Source organism: Amblyomma americanum, chromosome 5 (genome assembly GCF_052857255.1).
Source record: "Amblyomma americanum isolate KBUSLIRL-KWMA chromosome 5, ASM5285725v1, whole genome shotgun sequence".
Classification (NCBI taxonomy): Eukaryota; Metazoa; Arthropoda; class Arachnida; order Ixodida; family Ixodidae; genus Amblyomma; species Amblyomma americanum.
Genome location: NC_135501.1, coordinates 175,563,869 through 175,583,985, shown reverse-complemented (window position 1 = coordinate 175,583,985; position 20,117 = coordinate 175,563,869). Strand labels below are relative to the sequence as shown.

Sequence of the window (20,117 nt, the reverse complement as noted above, 5' to 3'; positions counted from 1 at the left end):
GCCTGTCGAGCGCGTTGAAGATGTGCACAGGTTACAATGCAGCATGCAGTAGGTGGGATTTTTACATGGTCACTTGCCCTGTTGTGGCACCTCGACTAGCCCCTTTGAGAACCTCATGCAAAATTTTGAAAGTGGGCATTCCCACATATCATAGCTCACCGAAACGAGATGGCGGAGCTCACAGTAGCAGAGTTATGAAGGCTACAGGCAGAATGCCATGGGTGTGGCCGTTAAGTATGTAACACATTATGCAAGGATAATGAAGGAATAGCAGGCTTTCTCATTGTGAATGCTCAAGGCGGGTGGTCGGCTAACTTGTTCCCGTCAGGTGTCATGTCGAAAGCCCACTTGTGGAATTTCGCATGAGGTCCAAGCCTAGCAGCGTTCGAACGTGATCAGTTGACGTGATAAATGACGGAGAAGAAAGTGAACGGCATCTTTGTGTTGTTTTCCTGGCACTTCAAAACTCAATCGTCAGATCATTTACCGAGGTATTGCGGTTTTGACACAGTCGAATTTATAAATATTGGCACACTGTACGATCGCTGGCAAATATTTGGAAATTCTCTCATGTCAATTTGTCAAATACAAATATCAACCGAATATCAAACATATTTGATTCATATTCCTCCTTTCGAATATTTGCACACCCCTAGTATTTAGCAAATGTGCGGTGCTTTGTATCTGTGCAAATGGAGTCTTAAGACCTTGTTTTGGGGTAGTCTCTACAAGCGACCCTGTGCTTGCCACATCGGAACACTACTGACCAACTGGTATAAATTTCGAGCTTGATGGCTGAAAAAAACGGCCTCGTATCATTTTTCGTCCGGTTAGATGTTTCATTAAGGAAGTCATAGCTTACAGCATTAGTTCAGTCACTCTACACATGCTTGAGAAATTGGCCGGTAATGTTTGCAACGTAGTTGCGACAACGCGCAAAAACACCACACCATCTCCAGCTACAAAATGTGATTTCAGCTTTCGGTTTCCTGTTAAGAGCCATAGCTCTCGAGGAACCTCTTCATGAGAGTGATGTTGCTTTTAGTATTGGCACAGCATGTCATAACTGAAAAAATTTAACATTCATGCGTTGTCTGAATGCAACACTGGATAGGCGGGACAAGGGACTTGTGGGGTGGCCAGTGTGGGCTCTCGTACAGGGGTTAGGGAAGGAGGTGCGGTTGCAGTACAGTTGTAGGCGGCATTTTTTTTCCCCTGCTGGAAAATGAAAAGTCTGCGAACTTTGTGGTGTTTGAAACCTTTTTCTTATCTTGGAAGCTCTGAAAAAGGAGCTCATGCAGTCGGTGGGCTCAAAAAAAATTCCCTGAGTAGTTCTTTGAAGAGGCCCACTTAACCTCACACTCTGTAAGCTCAGATTTTAACAATAAATGCTTGCCTGTTTACAGCATCAGCTGTAGTAGCCTGTCACCCCCACCCCCCCAGTCTCTCATGGCTATTATCATAACGAAAATACATCACTGCACAGTAAGGTCGCATGATACATTAGCATCGGCCACATGATCCTATTATCAATGTCAACTGTTCTTATCTTTGTTTATTTTGTGAAAAAAAATTGCTGAATCCTGCATGATTTTTTACAAGCTGTCTAATATTTTAGAACTATGTTTACATGCCTTATGGAAGTCATTCCATGGTGCTTTGTGTGACGTGATCTGGAAAAGAACAGAATGATATTTGTCCTCTGTTGCAGGGAAGGTGCGATAGACAGGCTGGTCAACTTGTACAAGAAAGCTGTGTACAGAACTGGGGTACGGCCATAGCTTTTGTGTTTTATTAATTTTCACCAGTTTGTTACTGTCATCTAGATTGCTCAGTTTATTTCACTGCATAAATAGTTGCAGGGATTCACACTGGTTATAAAATTTCAGAGCCTGTAGTGTACATTATCAACTTTCCTTGAAGCCTAGTGTTCTCTTAGTTGTCACTTTGAATGATTTAGCCATTTGTGCGCATCGTTAGTATGTTGCTCTGAGGCCCCTTCATAGTGAAAAGAATATTAAAGAATCAAAAAACAACACTCCTGCTATTCTAAGTTCTCGCAACAAAGATGTGGTGTTGTACATCACTGACTACTAATAATTAATAGTAATGGAACCCACTAAAAGCTGCATAAATAGTTAAGCTTGTGTACACTAACTTTAGCTGTAAATGTATTTGTGTTCACAATCAGACTGTGGATTTTTCCAGGGCTACCTTACAGAGAATGGCTTCGTCGCTTTGAACCGGGTGCAGCTGATTATGTCAGGTAAGTCTGATGGTGTTGATATTTTATCCCCTGGGCAGAATAAATGCTGCCCAATCATAGCCAAGGATGGGTGGTAAGAAAAATACAGTGCAGGCACGCAACTCTCTTCCCCAAATTCTAGCTGTTGTTTATTCACAGCTAAACATGTACTACTAGTTATGCATGCATATATGCACCCATGCATATTGTGCATCTCAGCCGCCGCGGTGGCTGAGTGGTTATGGCACTCGGCTGCTGGCCGAAAGACGTGGGTTCGATCCCGGCCGCGGTGGTCGAATTTCGATGGAGGTGAAATTCTAGAGGCTCGTGTACCGTGCGATGTCAGTGCACGTTAAAGAACCCCAGGTGGTCGAAATTTCCGGAGCCCTTCACTACGGCGTCCCTCATAGCCTGAGTCGCTTTAGGACATTAAACCCCCATTAATATATATATATATATATATATATATATATATATATATATATATATATATATATATATATATATATTTTGTGCATCCGTACAACACAACAAAACAAACTTCATAAAAGCGCACTGTAGTACAGTATTCTGCTTTATATATTTTTTCTTGTATTAAGCTCATTTTCTCCTCTTGTGATTTAACCATGACTGGCATAGTGCTTTTTGTACCATTCTCATTACATATCGGGCTTCTCTACAGGTAGCAGGAGTGATGTCATCAGTTTGCTATACATGGCGCATGACGTCATTGTTTCTTGACAGCAATGCTATGACGAGTTTATGCAAGTGCTATGGTAACTGCAGCATCAGCCGCATTATGGGGTGGCACCTAGATACACAGACCAGCTCATAATAGGAGCACCTTAGTTCAGTGGTTGCTAATCACCTCAGGTGCTGTCAAACTTCTTTCTGGTTTTGTGGGCACCATTTGGTGGTTTGTCTTCGAGTTGTTTGTTCAGCGGTGTATACTTTTGTTGCTGCGTGGAAGTGAAATCTTGAGGACATCTACTGTCTTGCTTCTTACCTTTTTGTTACTGATGCAGTGATGTGTTGGTCGAGCTCAAAATTTCTTCCGTTGTATTAATTGCATGCCACGCTGAACTTTGTGATGTGAGGAACAGTAAATTTGCTTAAAAACTGGCCAGATAATCTTGAGGATCTTTTAACTGCCTTTCAATTTTCGCGCTGCGTAACGAATACTCGTTAAATGTCTCTGTGCAGAGCTTGGGGAAGCTGAAGACGAAATCTTCAAGCGTCGCCAGCAGAATGAGGCAAGTGTTCCTTTGCCCTCCGGATTTCATCGTTTTGGTTCTGATGAGCTCCAGAGCCGACCTGTCTAACCGTTGCATTGTTTCAACATGCAGCTCAACTTCAAGCGGAGGATGAAGGAAAAGAAGAGGAGGATGAAAATGGTTCGTATCACGCTGCTTCAGACCTGTTGACTTGCTTCTTCTTGGGAGCTGACGGTATAGGGTGTGGGTTAAGGGGCCATAAACGACTTATGTCACAGTCCTTTTCTTGCATTTCTATGAGTCCTTTGGCAGCATGTTTTGCTTTTGCTGCACTAGGGTGGCTTGCATTGCATTACTGAAAATGTGTAAATATGGTTGCAAGCTTTGAGACCACAAAAAGAAAGCTGTCAAGTTAGCACTTATTGCCACAGTGTAATTATGGTAGTGTTGCCAGCATGAGAAGTGCTGGAATGTTTCCTCTTGTTAAAATTGTTTCAAGTGCATTTCAGGGCTGATTGTGACCATTCTTGTTTCTGCGTGAAAAAAAACATATGCAAGGAAATGTGTAGCCTTTTTTTTTCTATGTGATGGGCACTGTATTCATCATTAGTTCTAGTGACTGGACAGATAGTAACATTGCACGCTGCTGGATGCATTTGTGAAATAATTTTTTCAGGAGGCTGAGTCAGAGGCAAGGCCAGCGTGGACTCCTGGTGGACAGTTTGCCCCAGTCGTAAGCACTGCAGTTTGTTGACATTCTGTGTATTGCGCAGGTGGGGTGCTCGATACTTGAAAGGTGTTCTTGCAGCAATGACTCAAAATTTCCAACTATGTTAGGTGTACACCCACTGTCAAAAGTTTCTGGAATGCAACTACGTCGAAGAAATTTCAGTATCTTTGCATCCAGGGTGCATCGCTAGAGATTTAATGGTGCTTTGTGTAATTCGCACACCTGTAATTGTACTGCTCTTATCTAATCAAGGATGCTTGGGGAAGACAGCAATGAACTTAAGGGCACAGGGTAAGCCCTATACTTCCCATGCATTTTAGGCCATGTTGAGGTACATGTTTCTCACTAACTAATAACAGTAGCCTAATAATACGTATATCATTGTTTGCCAAATTTTGTGCTCTTTTTACTGAACTAGAATATTTGAAATGTGTTGAAAATTCGATTTTCAATAAAATTTTTTCCGGTAGTACACAAATCTGGTCTTTCTTTGCGCATTTCAAAATTCATAACAGAATAACTGCTCAGTGAAATTGCTTAATTCTAGTTCAGTAGTTGGCAACACTTATGTAGATGATTGCAAAAAAAAATCAGCCGTCTGTCTTGAAAGGCATTGGAAATAATGGTACCTTTGTAAGAAAAAACACTGTTTTGAGATAATAGAGCGTAAAGAGAAAAAAGATGTGAAAAACCATTTTTTATTCGCAGAAACGCCTCCATAGTAATTGGTTTAATAGCCCCCTGCTTCGTAGTCACTGTCGCCGTCATTTTTTCGCTTTTCGGCTTGTCGTTTTGACTGTCGGGCCTCTTTTGTAAGCTGTCGTGTTGCTCGGTCCGCAAAGTACATGCGCTTATGGTCAGCTTCCCTCAGCCACTTGATGGTGTTGCTCCCTGGGTTCAATCCACACGCCTTCAAAACGTTGGCCCGTGCGATGCTACCATCATTAAATGAAAGAACAGCATCCAGTGTTGCCATCCCTAGGGTTCCGAAGCCTAACAAACACATTCTTTGGCGCGCGTTCCCAAACAACATGGTTGAACGACTCATTTGCATTTTGAGTTCGCCCATGCAGGCACTTCTCTAGGAGCTCAGCCTTCGATAGCTCCCTATAAATGGGTTTGATAGCCTCCAAGGCAGATGCAGGCAAACTCTCCTTGTGGAAAAATGGCTTGCCCTCTGACTGACTTCTGTTGAAGGCACACCACGTATCAGGTCCCTTTGGGCAAAGTCCATGGCATGGGTCATCGTCTGTGGCCGATAAGTGGAAGAAGGTTGCCCAAACGGCCTTTCGCATTTCATCCAGGTTTCCTACATTTCTTCTGATGGCCAAACCATAGTACGTCTGGAGCTTGTCTATTACTGCATCAGTCAGTCGGCCTCGGCCCGAGAGGCTCTTACCATCAGAGAGTTTTCCTGCTTTGTTTCCTTTTTTTAGCCTTCGTAACCTTGTGCCCATCCTTTTTTGCACGTGCCCTATGCACTCAACCTTGGATATTTCAACGGAATCACCATATGGCATTTGTGCCTTCACAGCCATAAAAGCCTTGCTGTCACCATCCCCAAGGTATTTGACGTATCGAACGCCGTGAAGCTCCTCACTCCTGCCGAAAATTTTCAGTGCTCCTGCGACTTCCATTCCACCGCTGGTGCCTTGGTAGTTGCTTTGGCACACCTCTCTATGAAGGGGGTCACTGTTTGTACCCTTGATGCTGCACTTTGGACAACGTTTAGACAAAACCTCCACATCCAGCACTTTCCCAGAGTCTACACTGGTCGCAGAGACTATGCCGTTATTGAAAGTATGGCCTCGCTTCTGCCAGCTTCCATCAAGAGCAACTGCGATGTCTTTATCCCCCTCATTCAGCTGCACAGCTTCGTCAGCTGCCCTTTTCATCGACTCCTGAGCAGCAGCTTCGATGTGACCTAGAAGCTCTTGATTGTATTTCGCAAACTTTGTCGGCGGCTTAGGAAGGTTTAGCATAGCACAGAGTATATTTCCTGCAGCCATTCCCTTACCAATGGACCTCAAGGCATACACTAACCTGAGGTTGGCTTCATAGAGGCCAGAAGTAGTTTTCTTCGACGTCTCAAATCGTTGTGCGGCACTACACACTTCACAGTTCAAACTGTAAACGCTTGCAACACCTACCCGTTTTGTCACAATTTCGATGAGCTCAACACTTCCACCGCACTCTCTGCACACACAAATCTGTGTAATTGCGGCACAAATGCCGTCCATGTCCATTAAGGCATATTGGCTGCTGCTCTGTAGCGCATCCTCTTCCTGGAAGCACAGAGAAAATCTTGAAAGCTTCGATGTCGAGAAGCTGGCGCGTTCGGCGTTCGGGATCTCATTCGGTAGTGGACATCCTTTTGCTTTTTCACGATGAGCGTAGCGGTTGCCGTGAAATTCACGCCTGACGAAGGCCTTCTTTGCCCTGGGCATCTCAACTTATCAGCAGCAACCAACACCAGCACAATTTACAATACTGATCGAAAGGGATAGCACTCGGACGCAGCTGCATGAAGGTTGCAGAAACGTGGAAAAAACGTGCAAAGCGTCTCAGGATTGCTTGGCTAAAAAAGAGCTGCTGTACAATAGTTGCCAGACAATTTTTTATATGTAGCTGATTTTAGACAAGTTTTGAAATCAGGTGGTGGACTTTTTGGTTGAAAAAATTGACGTTAATCCTGAAAGGGGGCGTGGCCGCTCACTACTTGGTTTCGGAAAAAGCGTTTCTCAGCCGTAAATATGGCTTTCTGAGGAAAGTGCGATCATGGAACATGTGTAGAAAGAATTGAACTTCTAAAATTCCAAAAGAAAAAAAAACGATTTTTTTCTAATTTTACCTTACCCTGTGCCCTTAAGTTTTTGCATATGTAGTGGGTGCGCATATGTAGGAAACTGCTGATATTGAAACAAAAATTGGTTCGAATTTATCTCGTTCTTCTAATGTTGTGGAATTAGTGCCCTCCCAGAGCTATCATAACAGTAATTAATTAGTCAGCACTGTGAGTACAATCCTATGTCCACTTATGTCCGTGTGTTCACAGAGGTGCATTCAAATGTGAAGAACCTTTCAATTGTTTCTTATCCCCATTAGCCATTTAGGAAAGGAGCAAAACCTTATTGCACACATTGACAGTACTCTTGTCTAATTTTTTGCTAGAAAAATACAGTGGTGTACAAAAATATTGGAATGAAACAAGGAAAATTAGACCGGCAATTTGTTTCCCACATTGCTCAGTATCCCATTTGCAAGAAATAGGGCATTTTTATTGTCACCTTCTCTGAGCAACTCAAATCGTTCTTATTATGAAAGTTAAGAAGAGTGATGCGTAAGTGTTGCTGTCACATTTGTTTGCGAGTGATTTATTTTCTCTAGACATCAATTTTCAGTTTTGACCCCATCTACTACATTGAAATTCTGCAAGAAAAACAAATAGTTCTTGCACATTGCCATAAGAAAATCACTGCACATAACGAAAAACGTGATATTAAAGTCGACGTCAAATATTTGAAGCTTCACTACACGTAACACGTTGAGAATTTGCCTAGTATCCTACACTGTAGGACTTTCCAGAAGTCGCCGTTGAAGAAAATATTTCCGCCAAAAAAGATTCTTCCAAGTTCTAAAATGAAATAATCAATTTACATCAAAAAATATTTTTATTTTCTCAAATTTCTGAAGTTTCAGCATATATGGGTTAAGGACAGCTTAGAAAATGAGGCACCCGGGCGGATTTAATAATTTTTTTTTAAATTTTTTTGGCCATTTTTGCGATATGGAGGCCGACCCCCCCCCCCCCGTAGGAGACGGGAAGAGAGGAGAATGGGTTTAAGAACCGTGCATGTTAATGGTGTCCTGGTTGAAATCAAGATAAGAAATGAGTATGGGCAGGGCACATAATGTGGAGGCGAGATAATCGATGGTTCCTTGAGATAATGGAGAGGACCTAAAGAGAAATCAGACTTGGCAGGGAGTAAGGGATTACAGCTGACACTAGAAAGAGCTGATTTTAAATCAGTGGCAAAGGTCTTTGTGCTGCAGTGGACGTAGTTAGGCCGATGATTTTTAACGGTTATGACATCATAAAGCTCTGATGAAACGTTTCTCTGTGTTCGCAGGCTGTCGGGCAACACGTGGGCCCAGTGCAGAATGCGAAGCAGGAGGCCTACAACATGCGCCGTGAAGGGATGGAGCACCGCAGAAGCCTCACTGATGGTGGTGGAGGTGCCCATGCCAACGGTCGTCTGGAATCCATGCTCAGACCAGTGAGTCACATTGTGATCCTTTTGGACAGACATGGCTACGGGCACTTCTAATGGAATCGTGAAACCCTACGGTATGCGTAATTTTTGCATTTCACACTGAGACTCATTCTCTTAACTTCTTTTCAGCATTGTTTAAAATATTTGGTTTATTATATACTACTCAACTAAACAGGCTGATGGTACAAGACAGACTGAAAGAAAACGGGAAAATGAACACGCTCAGTCTGAGCATTGATGCACCGCGAGAACTACAGTCAAAGCTTGTTACAGTGCACACGGATATTACGAATTATTCGCTATATTGTACTGCTGCTGAATATTTTAACAAACACATGCATTTCTTACTTTATACATCAAACAAGGTTTGGCCATAAAATGGATATCTCGAACTGCCAAGTTCCAAGCTGTGCCTATCTGGATGGCAGGTGTCGGGCTTTGCCTGCCCGCTCGGGTGACTGACGGTGTAGCAGCAAGTGTTTGCGTCGCGGTTCATGCTTTATCTCGCATTTACCAACAGCGCTACTGAAGATATAGCGGCGAGAACGGCTGGTAGCTGGACAGTTGGCACCCATTTGCACCTCTCGCACCTGTCGATAGTGCCCCAACATGGTCAGTTGTAGCTATCCAGCAGCGACCCTCTGCTTATGTTGACTGGCACAGAGCAGAGATTGTGACAACTGCGATAGCTTTTTACCTGCCGCGGTGGCTCAGTGGTTAGGGCGCTTTACTACTGATCCGGAGTACCCGGGTTAGAACCCGACCGTGGCGGCAGAATTTCGATGGAGGCGAAACGCAAAGGCGCCCGTGCTGTGCGATGTCAGTGCACGTTAAAGATCCCCAGGTGGTCGAAATTATTCCGGAGCCCTCCACTACGGCACCTCTTTCTTCCTTTCTTCTTTCACTCCCTTCTTTATCCCTTCCCTTACGGCGCCATTCAGGTGTCTGCTGATATGTGAGACAGATACTGCCCCATTTCCTTTCCCCAAAAAACGAATCAACCAACTGTCCTGGCGACTGATTTTGTATGTGACACCACTGTAATGTGAGGAAGCCACCATAGCTGGCGTTTGATCTGCCGCCGCGTGCTGTGCGGCGAAGCCAACTTAACTGGTGTCTGCTGCTCGGTTTTTTGCGGCCTCTGCAGTCACCGCAAGTGGTTTTTAAGCGGTACTAAAACTACAGAAAAGGTCTCTACCAGTTGCCGTACCTTTGCTGAGTAAATTTAGCATTTCCGTTGTAAATTTTTGGCGAAATTTTATAGTACGAATTTCGGCTGTAATGAACTGTATTACGATTTTTTACCGGTTCGCTCTAACGAGGTTTAATTGTATAAGGATGTGTGCCTACTATCCTAACAAAGTAGGATCCTCGGTTTATTTTAGTTTAGTCAGTAAAAGGCCCTTATCATACTTGCTAGATGCTCTTCGGGGCCTGTGAGGTATCAATCAGTAATAATAATAATAATAATAATAATGCAAGGGGGAGCTGCCGCGGGAGCTCAGTGGTTAGAGCGCTTGCCTGCTGACCCGAAATACGCGGGTTCGATCCCAGTCGCGGCAGTCAAATTCCGATGGAGGCGAAATTCTAGAGGCCCATGTGCTATGCGATGTCAGTGCACGTTAAAGAACCCCAGGTGGTCGAAATTTCCAAAGTCCTTCACTACGGCGTCCCTCATAGCCTGAGTCGCAAACTCCCATAAACCAAACCAAACCGTAATGCAAGGTTGACTTTACATGCTGCCCAGTTGGAAAAAAGAAAATTATGAATGTAACTCGAGACGAGAAGATACAAAAAAATGTATCTGCCTTGAATGTGCATCGTAGCCGACACTTGTCCTCTTTTCAAAAACATTCACTGTTCCTTGTTTTTGGAGGCCAAGTTCTTGGAAACTGAGTCTTCCTTCTCGCTATCGACCTCTCGGACGGTGTCATCCTCGGTGCCATCGAGGTCATACGTTTTTTGAAAGACCTAATGACCACGCCATCAGGCAGGCTGTACCAAGCGGCAGGCACCCACTTGACAATCTGCAATGTGCACGGTCGCTTAGTTCTTCTCGAGGACGCCATTGCCTGATCCTCCCAAATTCAGTCGGTGTGCAGTTTCCGCACTCTGTTCTTAAACAGTTTATTTAGGCAGACGTCATGTGGCTGCAACACAGATGTCATCCCCCTGGGAATAACAGAAAGGCAGGTTATTGTGTCATCCAGCTCTTCTGTACCTCAGGGATCAGGTGTCCACGAAAGGAATCAAACACCAGGATTGATGCAGGGTGAAGAAAATGAGCATCATACTGCACACGTGTTGCCATTGTGTGGACTGCAGCAAGCCGTAACAGTTGAAACGGCTGCACTGTTAATGATGGCGTATTTAAAGAACACAATGCCACAATGCGACAGGCACGGCATTCCAACGAACACATAGAACGACGTTCTGACTTTGGATGGATTGGGATTGGGCTTCCATGGTTCTCACATTGCTAATATAGCGTCACAAAACTGTAGAACCTGAAATCGAATTCCGATTTTTTCAAAATGGCTGCACTGCGACACTGATTTAGGGCAGTTGAATCACGGTATTCGATCTTAACACGAGGGTAGACTTTAGGGTACAAGAATCTTGAAGAAAAACTCTGTAGAATTCAAATAAATATCGTACTTGCCTACACTTTACGTACCTTGTTAAGCTCAACTCCTGGTAATCTTTGTGTCATTCACAGGCCACTTTTGCGTCATGTAAGGAAGCCAGCCACTGTCGGATGGCTTCCTTTCTCTGGACAAAAAGAAATGGCATTCCTGGTTGCTCTGAAACAAAATAAAAGAAAGCACAGAAGGCTTTTGCTTGAGAGGTCAAATGTTCTACATATCGCACACATTGCAATACAAGTACCTGTGTAGTTATTTTCAGGATGGTATTACTGTCGAGAGGAGAGAGGCAGTTTCAAAAGTATGTAGTCACCATTCATTGTGGTTGGTTTATAGGGTCTTTTTTAATCCTTCATGTTTCATTATACCTGAAAAGAGCCCATTGATGATTTTGCTGCGGTGACTGTGTTGTCTACCGCAGCATGTAATAGAGAACGTGGGAGAGCCTCCTACTATAGTACTTTATGCTTATCAGTTCCCTGTTGTTGATTAAAGTGGCATGGAAAGGATGATTTCTCAGTCTGGAATGATGATAATGGCCAACCGATGTCTGCACTGCTGTTTGTTGCATACACTTCAGGAACACACCTCTGATGTGCTCTTGTGGGTTGATGTAAAATCCTCTCTTGCTTGTGATGAAGAGTGGGTAGCTGGTAATATTTGTAATGACAATGATTACAGTGAATGGAAGTGTCGTGGTTCGTAAAACATGTGCAACTAATGGTTGGCTCATGGCTAGGTTTGCACCTCCCCTTTTCTCCATTTTCAAATTCTTGATTTTGAAACACTGTTGCTCTCAATAGTAGGTAATTCAAACTTGAAGGGAGCAAGAATTTTTAAGAATCAGGCAGAATTCCTGATACCATAAAAACCCGTGTATAATACGGACCTGAATATAATATGATATGTAATTTGGGGATAACAAAAACGGAAAAAAACAGTTTTCATCCACGTATAAAGCGAGTAAGGCAGCCAGCTTGGAGACATTGCCGAAGTCACGAAAGCTGAACGTCCTTCGATTATTTGTGTACACCGGCGCACCGGCTACGACGCATGTAGCATGGGCGCCAAATACCGTATTTGCACGATTGTAAGGCGGCTGCGTTTTTATGGAGGAAAAACGCTAAGGCGCCCGGGTGCTGTGCGATGTCAGTGCATGTTAAAGATCCCCAGGTGGTCGAAATTATTCCGGAGCCCTCCACTACGGCACCTCTTCTTCCTTTCTTCTTTCACTCCCTCCTTTATCCCTTCCCTTACGGGTTCAGGTGTCCAAGGATATACGAGACAGATACATTTCCTTTCCCTCAAAAACCAATTATTAAGTCGACTTCAATGTAAGTCGACCCCCCCCCCCCACCACATCACATTTATATATATATAAAAAAAAAACTTGGTTGGAAGTTCTTTACACTTGGCCTTTGATAATAGAACGCGATAGCACTATCCTGTGGCCTCGGCTACCGCGTGCGGGAGCGCCCGTGGGCACATTCCAAAGCGAAAATGTATTAGTCACTGGACTACTCGTCCACACTTGCGCCATCGCCCTCACTAGCTCTGCCGTCGTGATCGCTGTTGTGGTCCCACAGCTCATCGTTCTGACATCGTCGTGCAGCGAAATCTCGCACTTCGCAAACAGCCACATCGCGTGGAACAGCTGAAAATTTTGCCTCGCTGCAGCTGCGACGCCTGTATCATCCGTTGTGAACGTCGGAACTTGCGGCCCGGCGTGCAGTTTGTTTCTTCGGCGTAAAGAATGACAGCCATCTTGAATGTAGCCGTGAACAAGCGCCGGTTGCATACTGCACCTGGAGCACGAATGACGAAGGACTACATTAAAAACTTGTGAAACGCAGCCGGCAGTAGTCAGATGCGTCAGAACCAAGGAGAAACTACGCGCTACGTGTGAGCGACGTCGGCTCTTTCGTCGGCTACCGACACTCCCCGGCGCCGCTGCGGTTCCGAGTGGGGTGCCACCGCGATTGGAACAGCAGCCCTTCCATCAACTATTGACGCTCCTTTGAGCGCCGATGGTTGAAAGTCAACAAAAAAAACTTGTACGACGCCTGTTAAGAGTAGAGCGCGAATGCGTTATCGGACCGCCGCCGCTTATCAGCAGACGTCATCTGCGGCCACGTGTGGAGAGTGGGCTGGTGCCTTTTTGCGGCTTATCGACAGCCACCATTGGCCGCCTCGCGCGGGGGGGGGGGGGTACCGGTTCTGCGCGTTGACATAGCAGCTGCTCAAGGCCAGCACTAAGAGCGATGCGATGGAGCCACGCAGCAACAATGCAACCACGCTGCAGCATGCCTGATATCTCGTTTGTCTCGTCTTTTTTTATGATGCAATGTTTTGGTTCAGATTTTAAGTCCACCCCCTCACTTCGGATTTTCAAATTTTGAAAAATAGATTGACTTACAATCGTGTAAATACGGTACCTGGTTGATACAGATCAGGCGCCGCAGCACTCGTGTCCTGCTCTGCGAGTATGCGTAGACCAGTTCCGGCATATGCATGGGTGCACACACTTCGGTAGTGTCCGTAGTCGGTGCTTTGGTGATCATCATCGTCGGGTGTACTGACTTCCAAAAAGCCCTTGTCAGAGATATCTTTTCACAGAAACACGTCTTCAGTGCTGTCGAGCGTGTTTGATATGTCACATTTCTTGAAATTACAACCAATGAACTCCTCGGGAATGCTAGCCCAAGCCTGCGCCATCCAACTGCACAGCGTGGCTGGAGAGGCCCGTGTCTGGCGGCAGTAACTGCAAGGTCTGCCTACCTCATCCGGACCATGTAGCAGTGCTTGATGTGGTACCGGTGCTTTTGGCAGCTACAATTGCTTTCCTTCTAAAAGTAGCCAAGAACTGCTTTCGTGGTCCCGATACCATGGGAGGTGCGACCGTCCTGGGTGTTATGAGGCCAGGTCAATGTAATGACCGGGTGTTTTAATCGATAGTACTGGCCCATGCCACTGCTAGATAGCACCTGCTCTCGCTCTTAAGCATGGTGGTAACGGTGCTCGATAATAACGAGACCAGAACTGTGGATTTTGGCCGAAAATTGTTTGGATCTGCACATAATGCGAGGTGGAAATTTAGCATGCTAATATCCGGAAAAAAACCTCGTGTTATACGCGGGTTTTTTTACTGTATGGTTAATGTTGGTGGTATCAAAGTGTCAGTTTGAATAAACCAAAAGTTAAAATTGTGTGGGTTGAAATTAGCAAGATGTCGCAGTCAAAGGTTTCTTACCAGTAATTGTGGCATTTCCTGGACATTAACTAGGGGCGGTCGAACCTAAAACTCTGACAAGACTTGTTTGTTGAATACTGATGAAGCATTACCTGCCACTTGTGGGCACAGTGCACCAGTGCACATACAGTGTAGCCGGCATTGCATGAGTGCACCTTGTAGTGCGCACCCTGGCTGTGAGCGGCGCTGCCTGTCAGTGTCACTGATCACATTGACAGGAACTCTCCTCTGTTCTTTCATTACTCAGTGGCTTGCCATGTTTGCTGTCGGCTTGGTTGTCTTTTCTGCTTTCCTGAGAATGCCACATCGCACATGCACTGGTGTTTTCTGCCATGGGCCTAGGACTTTTATTTTTCTTTCTTCTTTGCTGGTCCCAGCATAATAATTTGTCCCGCTAGTGCTGTTGTAAATCTCGCTGCTGGCCAAGTCGAAATGGTGAGGATCGGCGCCGCTATGCAAACAGTGCAGAGGGAGGCACCGACGTAGTCTAGCCCCTAACCTGTTGCACCACGACTGTCTGATGTGGGAGTGCACTGTGACACAGAGTTCTATGTTTGAAGTCACGCTGAGTGCAGTGTTGCTGCGTACTACTTTGGCAGCCAGCGCAAGGGCGCAGAAATGAAACCACGTGTCTTTTGGGGGATGATGCAGGCCCACAGCGACAGTGACGTTCGTGGGGAGAAGCGAAAGCATGAAGGGGACAGCTCGGATGAAGAGGAAGAGCCGCACGATGAAGTGCGGTAAGTGTGTGCATCCTGGGCTGTGGTTCCTTGCGAGGTGCGGGTGTTGTATCTGCCGCGCTGACGCTGGCCTTCCTCTTCGCAGTCTCTGGGAGGACGGCTGGCGAGAGCGGTACTACGTGTCGAAATTTGACATCAGTCCCGACAATATCGCGTTTCGACACGATGTGGTGAGTTTGTTCACGGCTTATCTTGTGGTCTGCTTGGTTTACATCTCCCCACTGTTTTGTGACTGGTGAGATGACTTTTGATCGTCAACGCAGGCGGCTGCTTACGTTGAAGGGCTCTGCTGGGTTCTTCGCTACTATTACCAGGCAAGTGTATTTTTACGGGACTTATCGTGGGAAGAAATTTGAAAAATGTAGTGGTGGTTTTGTTGGGTGCCAAAAACTAGTGAACTTTGGGGCATGCAATGCTGCCTACTTGACAGCTCTTGAAGTTACATGTTTCCCTTCAGGGCCACCAGTCTTCTAGTTCGCTGGTTTTCAGCATTTTTAGCCTCAGTGGAATCCAACGCATTTCGCAAGGGGTTGGAGAACTCCATGTGTCTTGGCTTCCATTCCTTTCTGGCTTACATGCGTTCAGTTAATCATGGCTGCTGGTATAGTGTAGTGATTTATTATAGACGATTACAGTCTAGCTACTTAGTACCAAAATGAAGTGAGTGAGGGAAGGAGGGGGGGGGGGGGGGGGGGGGGTTGAAATGTACATGTATTTAGACGCTTGGGTGGAAAACCCAAAAAAGAGACATGAAGGATTTGAAAGGTTCCACGGAACCCAGCTTGATTTCAGTCATGGTCATCAGTTGGATGAGTTACTGCCCATTTCATGAGCTTTTTTTTTTTTTTCGGCCACCTTTATCCACAGGGCTGTGCATCCTGGAAGTGGTTCTTCCCCTACCACTATGCGCCATTCGCTTCAGATTTCATCAACGTCGGCGACCTCAAGATTGAGTTCGAACGAGGAACTCAACCCGTAAGAGCTTGCATTTGTTGCGGGAGCATCTCCGGGTAATGCTCGTTGCTAGTAATAACGGTGTTGGAAAATGCTTTCCTTTGCAACTAAAGCAGTTGTTTGGAAGGTGTTTATTTTATTTTCTTTAGAAAGTATAGAGATTTTAATGGGAGCTGACTGTGGAAAAAAAAAAAGGCACGCAACGCACAAAAAAGTGAAACTGAGCACCAATTAATCGTTCATGGAGAATAGGCAGTAATTAAGAGAAGCAGAGAGAAAAAAACATTGTGTGAAACAGGAAAGGTAATTTGCTAATTTGCTGCGAAAAGCTCTTTTGTCTGAAAGAAAACTATCTTCTGTCATTTCTATATTTGGCATCTTAAGAACGGACATTCTTTAGATAGAGGATGTTTTCACTCTTATTGCTTCCTTAACAGTTCAAGCCCATGGAGCAGCTGATGAGTGTGTTTCCTGCAGCCAGCAAGCAGCACCTGCCCACGCCCTGGGCTGATCTCATGGATGACCCGGTGGGTAGTTTCCTTGTTTGAGCTTCTGTGTGTCCTAAGTGATCGAAGAGTCTGTTGTGAAAAGCCACAGGCTATCACTTGTCAAAGGCTATCGTGGGAAGGAAAAGCTTACATTTGATTACTTCCTTATGAACATGTGCCCCAACTTTTTTAGGTCAGCATCAAAAACGATGAGATCTTGAAGAAACACTGCGGACAAATTGATCTTGGCCTGTCTTAGTAGATTATTTGATTTTAATGATAAAGAGGCCACTTTCATTGAAAACAGAGTTTTTATTATTACCGTTTTTGCATGTATAAATGCGACAGCGAATGTACCGTATGAACGCGTGTAAGGGCTGCAACCAGTTTTCACAAAGGAAATATTACCAAAAAATAATATCCATGTAAAGAAAGGCCGCACCCAAACTTTCCACGACTTGCGTGGGGATAGCCTTCGAAATGCACGTGCCATGGATTTTGCGATCAGCTCCGGCTGCGAGCAACGGCGCACTTGATCGCGGAGGCAAAGCATGCACACAGGAGCTTTCAGGTGCCGCCCACGGATGGCGCCCGAGGCGGCGGCTTATCATCATCATAACTTTTTCCTCCGTTGCGAGCTCCCGCTATCTATATCGGTGTCAGTATCACCAGCTCCACTGCTTTTGCTGCTGTCAAAGGCACGGAAGTTGTGGTAGTGTGGTAGTTCACCGTCGTTGTGGCTTTCGTGTGCTGTCGACGAGCGTTGCAGTTTTAGCACGATAAGGCAAGCACCTTAATAGCTACACGGCTGAGAGTTTGCTGTCGAACACGGCAAGCGTGCGGCGGGCACAAGCTGTGAAAAGCGCGCTTTCCGAGGCAAGCGATGCAAGTTTCCTGAACTGGAAGAAGAGCTGCTCTTCTAGGTGATGGATGCGCGGAACGGCTACGCGTTGACAGCGGAAATGCTGCGCCACTTGTTGTGGGATGAGCAGGCACCAGAGCACAGCACCAGCTCGGAGTCGGAATACTCCGCGAGTGACGATTGAACATAGAATAAATGCCGCTCATTCCCTGATTGTTGTTTTTACTTTTAAAAAACATTTTTCGCTTGTCGCGTGTATGGGCCGCACCCCAAAAACTGGCCCTCAAATCTGGAAAAAAATTGTGCAGCCCTTACACGCGTTTATACGGTAGCGTAAAGGGGGAAATCAAAAACTCTCAAAAATGATCAAAAATGTCACAATTATAATGCCATCTCAATCTGCTGAAGCCAACTATAAGCCGAGGGCTGGGAAAAAACGGAGGTGGCGTGCAAAAATAGGGACTCAATGGATACATGATTATTATTTGTGAGGCAGCACTTCTGAAATGTTCGATGGAAGTGAAATGCTAGAGACGTGCGAGATGGTCAAATTTATCCGCAACCCTCCACTACGGTGTCCCTCATAGCCAGATTCACTTTGGGACGTTAAATCCCAATAACCAAACCAAACCTCTGAAAGTTGCGCGGAATTGTTAACCATTGAATTTAAAGTTTTATGCAAAACATGAAAACAAAGCTTTATAAATGTTCTTTTTAGGCAAAATTGCATTTGTGAAAAACAAGGTTTTAGGAAAAAATTGAATGAAACGTGTAAATACACTCTTGTATCTAAAAAGAAAAAATATTCGCAGTTTTATAAAACATGCAAAATGTTTGGTATTCTATTGGCCACTATTAGTGAAAAAATCAAATTCTATCTTGAATAGTATTCTTGCTACAAGACAGTAACTGGAAACCCCTATATTTGGGCACTGGAGTGTGGCTGCTTGCTTTCCTGGCTGGTTTCCATCACTGCCGACATTGGAACTGAATGCCAAAAAAAGATAGCATCTTCAGACTCGCTGCTGCTCTAGTCGATAATATCAATTGCAGGAAAAGCGATATCCTGAGATTTACGACATTTTGGAGCATGCCTCGTGCATGCGGAGGCTGCCAAGCAATTTTGATGCTACCGCATCTTCGGAGCGTGTTCAAAAACTGCCGCCTTTCTGGAAAAAAAAAAAACATCGAAAACAAAACTTCAATTGTCTAACTACAAGCCAGGTGATGCAGCTGCCTGTAAGCAATGCGGAAAGCTCCGCGGCGAGGTCGTTGTTAGCAGGCAGTGAGTGCAGTACCACGTCTTAGAGCCTTCACGGCGCTTTAAATAAGTGCTGCCTTGCGGGAAAAAAGAAATCTGACTATAAGCCGGAAGTGCACCATACAGCATGCATGTGGCCATCTGTCGGACTATGCGCTTCATCTTTTCATATATCACTACTCACCGAGGCACCTTAGTACGCATTTAATGGCTGCATTTTGTCTTCTCACCTTTTTATTTGTCGGCAAGAGCCAGATGCATACCCGAAAAATATTTTCGGGGTATGTTGAAACCACATTGAAATGGAACTATTTAGGGCAGCCATCTTTGGCCTCATTGGTTATGGTTCTAGGCTACTGACCTGAAGGCCACTGGTTCAATCTTGGCCGTAGCAGCTGTATTTCGATGGAGGTGAAGCACTAGAGCCCTGCGTATTGTGTGATGTCAGTGTACATTAAAGAACCCCTGGTGGTTGAAATTTTCCGGAGCCCTCTACTGCGACGTCCCTCTTAACCTGAGTCGCTTTGGGACATTAAAGGGGCCATGACAGCCTTTTTTCACGCATACCCTGCTTATCACATTTAATTCTCAACTTGTTAAATTAAAATTCCCCAAGTTTCAGTTGATTCTGTGGGGTAAAATATTTTTAAAACAAATTTTTTCTGTTTCTTCTGCGAACTGCTTGCTGTTCTGGCAGCCTCTGATCGCTGACGTCAGAGGGCATACCCGCCCCGCGTCGTCTGCTGCGCACTGTTGAGGTGCTTACATGCACACCGTAGACGGCGGTCGCTCGAAAAGATTTCTTTTTTTTTAGCTTATCGAAATAAAATGCATTTTCAGTATTTTCTTTTCGGAAGCCGTCAGCTTAGTACGCGACCTGAGTGATCCTTAAAAAAGTGGACTTGCTTGTGGCAGCCCTTTTCTGATTGTTGAGGAAACAGAAATCGATGGACCCCTGCTTTATTATTTACGCTCATAAACATGTTGTTTTTATGTTATGAGTGTGGTTTCTGTTGAGTAGTCAAGTGCTCCCGTATGTGAGAAGTGGCACGTGCCGTGCATGCCTTTGCGGATGTGCACCATGAAAGCCACGGCGTTTTGTAGCTTGGCTACCAAGTTCTTGTCCGCTATTCATCGGCTCAATAATTAAATTCAAATTATCACACGGTGGCACTGGGAGTAACCTTGAGGCACGAAAGGGGCAGAGGAAAGTGCTAAATGAAACGACTTCCCCGCCTCATGTGGTCATTTGTAAATCGAATATACATTCCCTTCGGCTCGTAGAACCCTTGTGCAGGAACCAAGCCGCTTGCAAAACCCTACGCTACTCGAATGTTTTCGCTGCCTGCACCTATGAATAGTCGCCGCCGTCTAAATGAGTGCTTGAAAATAATAGTACATCATTTAGCTTTTACTGTGCGTGTGCATTGTGGCCTAGGAATGCGACGATCACG

General features: G+C 45.1%; 1 protein-coding gene across 3 annotated transcripts in view; it reads left to right on the top strand.

The window, feature by feature from the left end:
- LOC144133073 (5'-3' exoribonuclease 2-like) overlaps positions 1 to 20,117 on the top strand; it is an 84,941-nt gene that overhangs the window by 18,238 nt on the left and 46,586 nt on the right. For all 3 annotated transcript variants that reach the window (XM_077665905.1, XM_077665906.1, XM_077665907.1), the window contains 11 exons: positions 1,712 to 1,769; positions 2,209 to 2,266; positions 3,449 to 3,498; positions 3,592 to 3,639; positions 4,136 to 4,192; positions 8,320 to 8,466; positions 15,010 to 15,098; positions 15,184 to 15,268; positions 15,362 to 15,412; positions 15,966 to 16,073; positions 16,490 to 16,579. In XM_077665905.1, the coding sequence (XP_077522031.1) occupies positions 1,712 to 1,769; positions 2,209 to 2,266; positions 3,449 to 3,498; positions 3,592 to 3,639; positions 4,136 to 4,192; positions 8,320 to 8,466; positions 15,010 to 15,098; positions 15,184 to 15,268; positions 15,362 to 15,412; positions 15,966 to 16,073; positions 16,490 to 16,579 (841 nt within the window). The remainder of the gene's footprint in view (positions 1 to 1,711; positions 1,770 to 2,208; positions 2,267 to 3,448; positions 3,499 to 3,591; positions 3,640 to 4,135; positions 4,193 to 8,319; positions 8,467 to 15,009; positions 15,099 to 15,183; positions 15,269 to 15,361; positions 15,413 to 15,965; positions 16,074 to 16,489; positions 16,580 to 20,117) is intronic.